General features: G+C 47.0%; 1 protein-coding gene across 32 annotated transcripts in view; it reads right to left on the bottom strand.

Annotated features, from left to right (window-relative positions):
* CACNA1C (calcium voltage-gated channel subunit alpha1 C) overlaps positions 1 to 12,147 on the bottom strand; it is a 740,475-nt gene that overhangs the window by 126,882 nt on the left and 601,446 nt on the right. For 20 of the 32 annotated variants that reach the window (NM_001136522.1, XM_051849907.3, XM_051849906.3 and 17 more), the window contains exon 10: positions 4,907 to 4,997. In NM_001136522.1, the coding sequence (NP_001129994.1) occupies positions 4,907 to 4,997 (91 nt within the window). Of the gene's footprint in view, positions 1 to 4,906; positions 4,998 to 7,332; positions 7,408 to 12,147 lie in introns of those variants that run through there. The other 12 variants (XM_089303273.1, XM_089303272.1, XM_051849901.3 and 9 more) reach the window with 2 other exon arrangements.

Raw genomic sequence — 12,147 nt, 5'->3', positions numbered from 1 at the left:
GGAGCCTGGGGAATCCTGGGGATGGCTGCGCCCCTCCTCACGCCAGGCTGGGGAACCAGTGGCACGTGCTTCCTCTCACCGACTTCTAGAGTCTCTCCAAGCGCTGCAGAGGTCTCTAGCTTCTCCCAGGCCCAGTGGGGCACATAGAACTTGCTCCAATGAGTTCTGGGGCATCACTCATCCTAGTGAGCCATCATTCCTATCTCATGTTTAAGAGGATTATTGAAGAGCAAGGAAAAAAGTTAATAATTAACACATGAGACCATCAGGACAGCCCTACTCAGTTGAAACCAAAGTTCATTCCACCCAAGATACTTTCTCTGTCCAGGCTTCCAAAACAAAGCTTCTGGAAGGTCATCATATGCTTCTCTGATATTGAGATTCAAAATTACAGATCAACTCACAACTTTTTTTTGGCTTAGTTACTCAGTTTGCATTTGTCATTGTTTGACAAATACTTGAACTTCTTGGGAGCTATTTATGTTTTCAGGCTTCCCTCTCAGAGTAATGAGCACCATATGATTACTACCTGCTGTGTGAAATAGTATTTCTGTGAATTGTCCCGAATTGCCTTTACCATAATCGGATGGCACTGCAGTCGTCATCCACGTTGGCAGCCATCTGACTCAGCCCCTGCACCCCACAACTCCATCACCACCATGGCTGTGATCGCTGGGAAGGGCACATCCTAGACCTTGTCTCCACACGGCTCTGCTGCAACCACCAGGTGGGTCCCTGCCATGGTCTGTTTTCCTGTTGGCCCTGCTGCTCTTTCAGTCTCAATCTCTCATTTTCAATCTCCACCGTCCTCAGGTCCTCTGGTCACACCCTTCCAAGACACCAGCACTAGCATCAGACCCGACTTCTAAGGTTCAGCATGGGCCCAAGGGCATGGCAAGGTTGCCCCTTACTACCATACAGACCCCATATCACCTGGACCCTCTGCTGTGCCTGTGTGGCTAACCTCTGACTCTGGCTCACCCCACTGTCTGTTTTGAGTGCTCCTAGGCCACTGAACTCCTCCGTGAGGTTACGCCACATTCGCGATGTCAGTTGCCACTGCAGCCTCCATGCTGAGCAGTGAGCGTCTAGTGACCTCAGTGTGACTCGCTGCACTGCCCGTCATGCTCCTGCGACACCTGACCTTCCCTTTCTGGGATGAGATGATTGAGATCCCTCAGTCTGAATTCCACCAACAGCCCTCTGTTTTGAATTCCGTATTCTCCACAGAACCATAGATGGTGAGAGCCGGATGGGACCCTAGGTACCTCCTGGACCCCTGGTATGCAGTTTCTCAGGTGGCCAAATGCAGATGAAATCTTACATCGAAGCCCAACGAGTCAAAGAGATGAACGTGGCTGCCTGGTGTAGTAGCTGTTGCAGGCAGCTTCCGGAGCCCCCAGCCTCTGCTGAGAGCACCTGGAAAGCAAAGGTCAATCCAGCCCCATGGCTGCTCAGAGAAAGGGGCTGTCTACACTGTGCCTCCCTACACTGCCTGCTCTCATTTCCCCTTCCGTGAGCCCGCACGGAGTGACTGCCCCATGCTGGCCCATTTCCACCCCTCTCTTTCCTAAACTGACCAAGCCGCACCTCAGTGCACCTTCAGAGTCTGTCAAGATGGCTCCAGAACCCCCAAGCCAGCCACTTCTTAGCACCTCTGCACGGAGACAACCCGACGTCCTGCACAGGGGTAACTGCTGCTGCCCCTGCTCTCCTGTGTCTTGCACCCACCCATGCTGTTTCTAACCTTACAGCAATCCTCCAAGGATGCACACCAACCTCCCCAACCAGTCCCCTGCTCCTGGAACGTTTCAATGACACCTCATACTCTTAGGACAAAGACTTTGATTGTTAAGGGGTCTACAGCCCCTGTCTGTCTCTTGCTTTGTCCCCCGCTCTCTCCTCTCCCTCAAGCCCTGGCCAGATCTACGGGCCTGGAGGCAGCTGCTTCCCTCTCACTGGAACATTCTTTCTCATTCTTCACCTCCATACAAGTGTCCCTCCTTCAGCTCTTCAAAGAAGCTCTTCCTATCCTAACAGGTCCCTCTGCTTTTAACTCTCCAGTACCTTTACTTTTCCTTCTTAACCCTAATTCCAATCCAGATCCCCTCTTTATTTGTTGAGTGTCACCTCCTGCTCGGCTGTAAGCTCTAAAGGGATCATGGCCATGTTCTCTAAGGCCATGCACCCCCATTGCCTAGCACCCCGCTGAGCACTGTGAGTGAACGGACAAATACAAAGAGACTTCAGAAGGGTGGTGGAAAATGGAATTAAAAGATAAATTCATGCTTGTGTTCCAGATTTTTGAAATCCATGGATATGAGGAATCTTCAAAAAGTTCACAGAAAACTCATGTCATGAAAAAAATGTACATGAATTTGAAAAAAAATTGCACTAAAATACTTACACATTCATTCCATTTTCCACAGTTTAAATTACTCTTATAAATACACCTGTCCTAAAACTCCTCCTCCCCTGGCTTCCAGGCCAATGCTGCTGTCCTCCTAACATGTTTTTATCTATATCCTCTTGGTCTTACTCTTCTGTGTGTCAGGTTGAGCCCTTGGTCTGCTTCCTACTGTTCTGTGATCCAATCATGCCACATCATCTCACTGGTAGTATTCATGCTGAGCACATCATATTTTTGCCTCTATCTGTGTTCAGAGTGAGATCTGGATCTCCACATCCCACAGACCCTATGCTACCTAGAGATCCCTCAAGTTGGGCACCTGCTTCAAATTCTATTGCAGTCTCATTATCATTTTCTCTTTTAAACGTTGCAGGCTCATTCCTCTTCATTGCCTCCCTTGCCCACTTGCTGCCTTCCCAGCAAAATATCATTTCACAGTTCTTTTCCCTCTGATCCCTGAGCTCCACAGGAACTATCACTTCCTAGGCCTTCCCAGTGCCTGCAAGTCCTTATCCTGACCTTATCTTATCACACAAGACTGTGAGCTTGTATGAGCTTCTTGTGCTGTCTCTCTCATAAGGAATGTTGGCAGTCCCATCCCATCGTGGTTTGGAGTGGGGTGGGAAGGTTAGGGAGATGAGGAAAGGCCATGGCTTATGAAGAGCATATTATAATTCTGGCACTGTGCTGGGTATTTTGTATGCACAGAATGGGTGTGGAATGCGTAGAGATAACAGGCAGAGTTTCTACAGTGCTCTGAAGCTTGTGGGGTGCACGCTCCAAGGAAGTGATGGATAGACTAGAAACTGCCAGCTTCCCTCTGCAGGGGACAATCATGTTGTCTTTCCAACAAAGCCTCACACTCCCAAGTGACTTCCTGGTGCCAGCTCCCTGGCGCCTCCTGGTGTGGGACTTCGTGCCCCAAAGTGAGTCACAGGGTCCTTGGCCGTCTTCTCTACGATCCTACTCTCAGTGTTAAGACAACAGAAAGGCCTAGAACTTGTGGACTTTGAAGACTTTCTAATGCCTTTCCATAGTGTTGCTGTCTGGGGCCCACTTCCAGAAACTCCAGTGTTTGTTGTATATAATTCCAAAAGAAGAGGAGAGGGAAGAGCTTTGGACTGCTGCTTAAAAATGTAATTAGCATCGTATTTTAACAACATTTTGACAATAATCGCTTCCCAACAATGCTGAGAATCTGCAGTGCAGACTCCCTGGTGCCACTGTCAGAGTGAGTGATGCCGAGGCTCCCTGTGCCCTGGAAACAGGCGGCAAGAGCTGGTCCGCTCCGAGCCTCAGTCCTCTTCCTCCAGTGGCTCAACGGCCATTCCCAGGGCCGGCACTGCTATGGTCAGATCGACCAACAGCTCACCTTTCAAAAGGCTGGGGTTGGCCCAGGCTCTGAGCCACTTGCAGGGGCTGAGCCAAGATGTGGTTCCCTTGCAGGGGCGACTGAAAAACTCATCTTACTGGGACTGTTTCTAGTCAGGGCCTTCTGTTGGCTGTTCCTCACTGTTACCAGGGTGAATTTACCGCCTTGTACCTCAGGGCAACAAGAAAAGCAATTGTCACTCTGCCAAGCGGTCCCTAAATGGTAGGAGGCTTCGTACTCTAGGTCAGTGCGGCCACCTGACAGCAAACAAATGCAATCTCCAGCGTCTGTTTTGGAAACATTGATAGCTAAGCCAGCATTTCACTGATTTTGGGCAGTTAAGCCCTCTCCCCTTCATTTGGGGTGAGGAGGTATTTCACAGACATGATTGGTTTTAATGGTTGCGTCTGTGAGAATTCACATGGGAACTGCTCCCATTGCCTCTGCCCTGTGCCTTCACCCGCCCACCTCTAGTCCAGAGCCAGCTCACAGAAGTCGCGGGTCTGGATTCGACAAGGAAAGGGCAGATAGAAACACCTAAGTGTGGGCTTTGGTTATAGGAGGGACTGGTCTCATTCTAGGCTAAGCACAGGTGAATTTTCCATTAATTCAAAAGGACATTTTAGGCACTTCTGTGTCCCTTCTTTAGGAGGATAACTAAACATTTTACATAAGGACCAAAATGCTTTCATCTCTCAGGGTATTTTCTTACCTGTTTGCTTTATTTCTAGGTCATCAATCATAGTAGGAGTGACCAGGGTCATCTCTTGTGAAAGGGGGAGAGAGGGACTGGACAGAAACAGACTTTAGAGACCCTCCTGATGCTCTGTAAGACTCTGATCTGATGAAAAGGAGCTCAAAATCCAAGAGCCAGACCTGCCCAACAAGTGCTGAATGGAAGGCTAACATCATTCTAAGACTCACAGCATACTCAACCCCAGAGCCATCCTCGATGCCTGGGCTCTCTTCTCCCCACACCACTCAACCACCTGAGCTTCGCTTCCTGTGGTTAGATCTAACTCTATTCCTCCAAGGAATGAGCCAACCCATTCAGCCTGCACAAGCATGCGTCCCAGCCCACCCCCAGAGAATGCCCCAGCCCTGGGCTCGCCGTGCCTACTCACGCCAGCCTGGCCCCGCAGTTTTCTCCTTCGATGTCACCTCCAGCCACGTTTTCAGTGTTGACAGATTCGGTCTCACTTGTGGGCATGCTCACTGCAAGAGTCAAAGGGATGCAGAGCAAGATGTGGAGGGTGAGGAGAAAAAACGGGATAGGAGAGCATTAGTCTGCAACACACGCAATCCTGAGCCGGACTACAGGTTGGGAGGAAGGAGCCTGAACAATCTATGGGGGCTGAGCCCTGGGTTTCCTTGACTGTCATACCTGCTGCTTGTCTGGGGGAAAGATTGCTTTTCAAGGACACTGTAAACTGGCGGGACTATGGGAAGACATCTGGTAACCAGTTTACTCTGTAGGGCATATCTAGGAAAAAACTGACCATTCAATGCTTTCACTCCCCTTAACTCAACTGCATAAAAAAAGCTGTGGAAGCATTTCCATTTGCATCTACCATTCTCCATAGAAAGAGGGGCTTTCACAAAAAGGTTTTCTCTTCATTGGTTCTTTTGACACACCAATTCCAAGGGGTTCCATCACCAAGATTAGGGTCTGGCTTGTATGTAGAAGGGACAGGTGGATTTGGAGAAGACCCCTTTTCCTGTAGTGCACATTGGGTCCTGAGTCAATCACATCTAAGACTGTTTCTCAAATAGAGAGCTTGACATGAATGGCCATCACTAGAATCCCATTATAAGATTCCAACCAGCACTGCAGACATTAGAAATTCAAGAATATAAGTGTGGAATGCATAAAATTAAATTAAATTTGAATGTGGCCTGAAGACAGCCTACCAGGGGTACAATCATCCCTTTCAGAAACCCTGACATTCCCATCTCAACAGATTGACTTGAGCTATAAACCATCTAATGTCAGAGCCAACCTGGCTAGTCAATCTCCAGCCTCTTCCCCAGGCTACTCTAGGCTGGATTTCCAGGTTAGCAGGAATTTTCTAGTTTAGAATCCAGTTTGATGACTCAAAAGCAACTGTTTCTCTTATTATAATGATTTTTCTTCTAAATAAACGTTTAACCTAAAGAATTCTTCACTTTCTGTCACCCTTTCAACATGACACAAGTTCCTTGATTTTGCCAGCTCTTGTTCTTTAGAGTGGATATGACATCATTGGCCTTAGTTCAGCTCTACTTCCAGAACAGAACTCTTCATCTGGCTGAGGAAATCAAAGAATCTGCAACTGGTGAGGGAGTGGCTTTAGGCCACAAGTCCCCATGGGACTGCCACAGCCCAGGAAAAGACTGAATGTATGCATAACGTAGATGGATGTGGATTTTCTGGTTTTCTTTTGGATGAAGATAAACCAGGTGGGTGAGAAGAGACTTGTATCAAGAACATAGAGCATACAAACACAAAGTTCATGACTCGCCATCTGTTTGACTGTCACACGAGAGACCTCTCCAACCTAGGACTCCCTTACAGTGGAGGGATCTGAGCATCATCACATAGAAGCTGAGAGCTGGATAGACATTAGAAATTACCCAGCTCTAACCTGTCCCCCTCACTTCGCAAAAGAGGAGAGTGAGGCCTTAAGACGGGATGTGACAGCCAAAGTCACACAATGTGCTGGGGTAGGACTGAGACCAGGGGACAAGTATCTGTCCCCTCTACTATTCTTATGTTGATTGTCCCAGTGTTGACCAACTCCTCACAGTACACCCTAGGACAGGACAAGGAACTTAAAACCAAAGCAGTTTCTGGAAACATCATAGTAGGGTAGTGAATTGTTTAGCAGTGGTGCTGGTAAACAATTTGCAGTATTTACATTAACTTTGTATCCCAAGGTTTGAGGGAGCTGGTGAGACACAGGGGTGGGTTTAGCACTGGGATCTGGAAGATAGACCTTCAGAGCTCGCCAGGGCCCTCATTCAATCCAAACTAAGGAAGAAGTCACAAAATTGAAGAGTCTCAGTCTTTCAATACATCTATCTCCAGCCACCTCTGACCTAAGGTTTTGTTAACTCCCCAGGCATTATGGTTTAAAGAACTGAGCCATGGATAGGAAGCCATCTGGCTTTGTAACGCTTCATTCCTAGAGAGCCCCTTACATTGTAATGGAGAGTTGGGATGGCAGTGGTGCTAGGTTTAGAAAGACAAACAAATAGGGGTGGGAAGGCCTGGGCATCAGGAATAACCACAAGGCACTGCTTGTACTGGTACCAAGTTGCATTAACAGTGACCTTGATCTTGGACTGCACTACCCAAGGAAGGGCTGCATCAAGGAAAGTTGCTGCTGAGTATCACACCTGCTGATTCCATGCATATGAAGAGGCTCTGAGAGGGACTTGTTACCATCCCCTCACAAAGACTCACAAAAACACAACCACCACATCACAAGCCATCAAGAAAAATGCCCTCCCCTCCAGTCTGGTAGGTACCCACACACACTCACACACACAGAGCACAGGGGAGCATTACCATGGGTCTCTGTGGAGTGACTAAACCAAGCAAACTTCCCTTTCTTCTGGGCATGCAAGCCCGCTGGAGTGCCTCCTTTCACAGACAAGATGGTCATTGTCAAGCACCAGGAACAAGACATCAATAGAGAACATGCAGTCAGCCACGGGTAAAAGAAAGAAACAAGGAACTCAGCTTTCACATAGAACATTCATTTTCATCTCCGAAAATAAACCAAACAAAAATTTAAAAAGCAATAAACCAAAACATGTAAGAAAACATAAGAAAATAGAACCAAAACCCCAAATCACACAAATTAAACAACACAGAACAAATGATGGATTCTGTGGAGGAGGAGTTACTCCAGTAGAGGCTTTTGGTATCTAATTAGTGACTGAGCAGGATTCCTAGGGGGTGGTTGCCACATGTCCCAGCTACCTCCTTAGGGAGGTACCCCATTTACAGACTCACCAGAGGTAACACTAAAATCATAGCATTAGTGTCCCCTCCATCCCTTCCGAGTGGCCAAGGGCCATATTGAAAACCTTCCATGTGTAGTAAATTCAGGGGCTCCCTCACCACTTAGAACTGGATGACCTCCCTTGCAGGTGGAAAAACAGCTCACTGATCCACTTGCCCCTTTGTCCAGCTCAATCATCTGGTTTGGTGCAATAAAGGCCCATCCCAAGCATCAGATTCAAAACCTGCATGTATCTGCTTCTGAGCAGTTTAAATGAGCAAAGCAGATGCTAACTTGCCAGGTGTTTTCAGGAGGTCTGTAAATAAGAGAGAACTGGGTCTGGGCTGTGGTGGAAGAGGAGGGTGCTAAGGAGGCAGTGAAGACCCTAACTTCTGCATGGGGTGAGGAGGGGCTCTGTATTCTGCAGTGGACTGGAGCTCTGGTGTTAGCTGATTTCTCAGAAAGAGTTTTCCCACTTCCTTGGGTAGGATGAGCATTAACTAGCACGAACTCTGAGACTACCATGGACGGCACTGAGAATGAGTGATGGACATAGAGTAATCACAGCTTATTAATGGGGAGCAGCAACCAATGGGGGTGGGTAGTCAGCACCCACTTACCAAAGCAAGTGCATGCCCTGATGAGGAATGGGTGGGTGGCCCTATCAGTTTCAAGAAAGGGTGAGAAGGCCAACCCCCATTTTAGCTGTTTCTTAATTTCATCCTCTGCTCAGATTATGTTCAAAGACCTTCCTTGAAAGTTGCTTGTTAGTGAGAATTCTGAAGACTGGTTTGTGAAAAGAAAAGTCAGCAGTATGGAGAACAGCTTTGAAATACTTTGGGAAAATGAAGATAAGTTTATTTGGGCTCAATAGTATTGAAATCCATGCATATTAGGGACTTTCAAAAAGTTCATGAAAAATGTTTATTAAAAAAAACTATGAGGCCAGCGCCGCGGCTCACTAGGCTAATCCTCCGCCTAGTGGCGCTGGCACACCGGGTTCTAGTCCCGGTCGGGGCACAGGATTCTGTCCCGGTTGCCCCTCTTCCAGGCCAGCCCTCTGCTGTGGCCAGGGAGTGCAGTGGAGGATGGCCCAGGTGCTTGGGCCCTGCACCCCATGGGAGACCAGGAAAAGCACCTGGCTCCTGGCTCCTGCCATCGGATCAGCGCGGTGCGCTGGCAGCAGCGCACCGGCCGCGGCGGCCATTGGAGGGTGAATCAACGGCAAAGGAAGACCTTTCTCTCTGTCTCTCTCTCTCTCACTGTCCACTCTGCCTTTCAAAAAAAAAAAAAAAAAACTATGCATGGATTTCAAAATGTCTTTGTACCCAAATATATTTATCTTTTAAGTGCTCTTTTTTCAAGAATTTTTTGAAATAACCTTGTGTTTTTAATCTGTGTAAAGGGTCATGTCTCAAACACATTGATCTTTAAAATCCAAAGTGTGGATTAAACAGCAACTTCACAATCAGGAGCACAGTTTTAAGCATCTTAAGAATCCTGTATGAGAAAACACTGAGAGTTAGGAATGACTTGGTTCAAGTTTTTCTCCTAGAGAAAGGTGTGTCTTAATTTAGAATGCCAACAATTACTGAAGTGAGCATCTCACGCTGAGTGGTGTTTTATTTCAAGATGCAAAAGGGTAAATGTAAGACTACCAGTCACTGAGTTTTCTGTCTGCTTATGTGGTTGTGTGAGGGGAAAGGAGCCCTGGTCAGTGAGAGGGACCTGAGGACATTCAGACTCTATAGAGAAACACTGTACAGCTTCTGGCTTCGACACAAACAATGTCTCATCTTGTTCAACTTTAGAAAGAACTGCACAATAACTTTAAAAACAAAAGGAGGTTGATAAATACATGGTCAGCTAATGTGTAATGGAAGTGGTCCAGGGCTGGATTTTCACGTGTGCAAAGTTGACAGCCATCAATGTGGAAAGTGTCTAAATCACCCCCATCGATGGCCTGCATTGGTATCACAGAGCTGCTCTTCTGGGTCAGGATATACATCTAGAGACTCCTTGCTGAAAATGAAAGTAATTCACCTGCAAGAAGCAGTGCATTAACAGACCAGTGCCTATTCATTTGTGAGAGTTCGTCCCATAGCACTGAAGAAATAAAATGGTTCACGCATCTTTTACAAAGATATTAGACAGTAGTGTGGGAGCTGATTTTTAAAGGAAAACTAGGACATGCAACACCCAAACTGCTCAAAGCCTAGAATCATGAATGTTGGATATTTATTCCACAGATGGGATATATAGAAAGAAAGCCTCTCCTCTCTTTTGGTCATTCAAATGATGTGTTGGAAACTAAGGCAGAAAAATAGTCAAGAACCCAGATGCCTGAGGGCACCTTTTGTCTAAAGGCAACTTGCTCCAATGCCCTTGGCAGTGCCCATCCGCAGACAAGGACATAATGGCCTAGCCTCTGTAGCATACACTGTGATTTATTATTGAATGAAGTTGGGAAGGAGAATGCCAGGGAAGAAAGTTAAAGGGGGAGCTTGTTTTCCTTCCCACTTCCTAACTTCACTACTTCCAGCTACCAGATGAGGGTCCCTGGGCTGGCCTGTCTCTTAGCTTCTGGTGAGAATATCCCAGATAAAGATGATATTTTCTTTTAAAAAGTAACTAACAGTGGCCATTGCAGGTGATGGGCAGTGCCCTTGCATTTTCAGTAATGTCCTCAATGATTATAATGAGTACATAGACCCTGTCTTGCCACAACTGACAACATCCTTGAATCACTTCTTCAGTCCCTACCGAATATCTACTCTTAGCAGCCACTCTTGCTTGGATGGTCCTTAGTTAGACTATTTCTGTGTCTCCGTGGAGATACATTGTTGTTGTCTTACAGCTACTGATGTCTCCCCGGATTTGCTTGGAGAACAGTTCTACAGATTGTGGGGAGATTACAGGAAGTGACCTTCTCCATGGGATCACCTGAAAGCTGGAAATGAAGCTGGGGAGGGGCCCTTGGCCTGAGCCATGATGATGCCTGGTATCCCATGGTACATCTGGGTTTGGCAATCCTCTGAGAATTCACTCACTGAAATTTGGGAGTTGGACATGAAGCACCGGGTGGTGCTTTGCAAGTCTGGCTGCATAGATCAGCTGGCCAGGCTTTCTGTAGCTGAGGTCAACAGCAAAGACTAAGCTCATGGCACATCCTCCTCATTTTCCCCTACAGGAAGTGAACTCTCTATAAAATGAACAAGTGTCTCTGGACAATTCCATACATTGCTTCCAACAAGTCTCCAAGTGGTGAAAATGTTCCACGCTGGGCCAGTCTGTTCACACTCATGTCCTCCTTAAAAAGAGAGTAGATCTCGTTTAGTCACCACCATGCACGCATGCTGTGATATGCACATCCAAAGATGGCCAAAGCCATCCGTATGACTAAAAATAAAGCCAGGGAGGGTTTTGGCAAAAGGTTGAGGGCCAGAGCATCTGTACTAGGGCAACTTAGTAATAAATCCATGAAGGACAGAGCAAAACATTCTTTGGTATTCCTTCCTTTACTCTTTCCCCCTCCCTTCCCTGTATCCCGTCTCCCCTCCTTCCAATCCCGGAAGGCCATGCACATACAAGCTTTCTGGCCCTGCTCTTCCTCAGATCTTTTTATGCATCAGGACTGATTGATCCATCAGAGCAAAGCTGCATGTGTGAGAGTGAATTTGGAGAAGAGATGAAGCTATCTGCCCAGTTCTGAAACCTTCAGTCACCTCTTACAAAGGTGTTAGTTATGTGATGTCCTGATGTGCCTGTTGGTGGCAATGGCTGGCCTCTCAGGAGCTTTCCTAAAGGAAATGCCCAGTCTTTATTCAGAATATAGCTGGGAGCCCATTTTCCAAGGTCACAGAACTCATCAATTGCTGTCAGTCTTTTACTTCCTCCCATTGGGAGAGGCTTGAACGTTGGGGCTGGACATCTCAGGCAGTAGCTGGGGTTCAGAAGCTGAATGAACTGAAGGCATTTCTCACCCAACCTGAACTTCTCCAATGTGGTGGGATGCCATTCAGAGCCAAAGGGCTGCATCCTGGGATAGCCAGCCTGCTGGGATCTAATTGCCCAGGCTGCATTGCACTACAGGATGGAACTGAATAATTTATTTGACTGGATGCCCATTTTTATTATATTTCCTTGCATAGGAATAATATAATTAATATTTATTTTCTCTAAGTACTAATCAGAGTTATGGCTAACAAGCAAGAAGATTCTTAATTCCCTAGCTCACTGACTAATCTAGAATCCAAAACTCCCTGCCATGCTATCTGTTAGGGGTTGAATTAGGTCTCAGTGGAAACGTATCTGCTGAGGTCCAACCTCCTACTCTCACCCCATATCTCAGAGTGTAGCAATATTTGGAGATAGGG

Source organism: Oryctolagus cuniculus, chromosome 9 (assembly GCF_051225735.1).
Source record: "Oryctolagus cuniculus isolate XC-2025 breed Fujian yellow rabbit chromosome 9, ASM5122573v1, whole genome shotgun sequence".
NCBI lineage: Eukaryota > Metazoa > Chordata > Mammalia > Lagomorpha > Leporidae > Oryctolagus > Oryctolagus cuniculus.
Note: the sequence above shows the minus strand (reverse complement) of the source record. Positions and strands in the feature narration are given on the sequence as shown.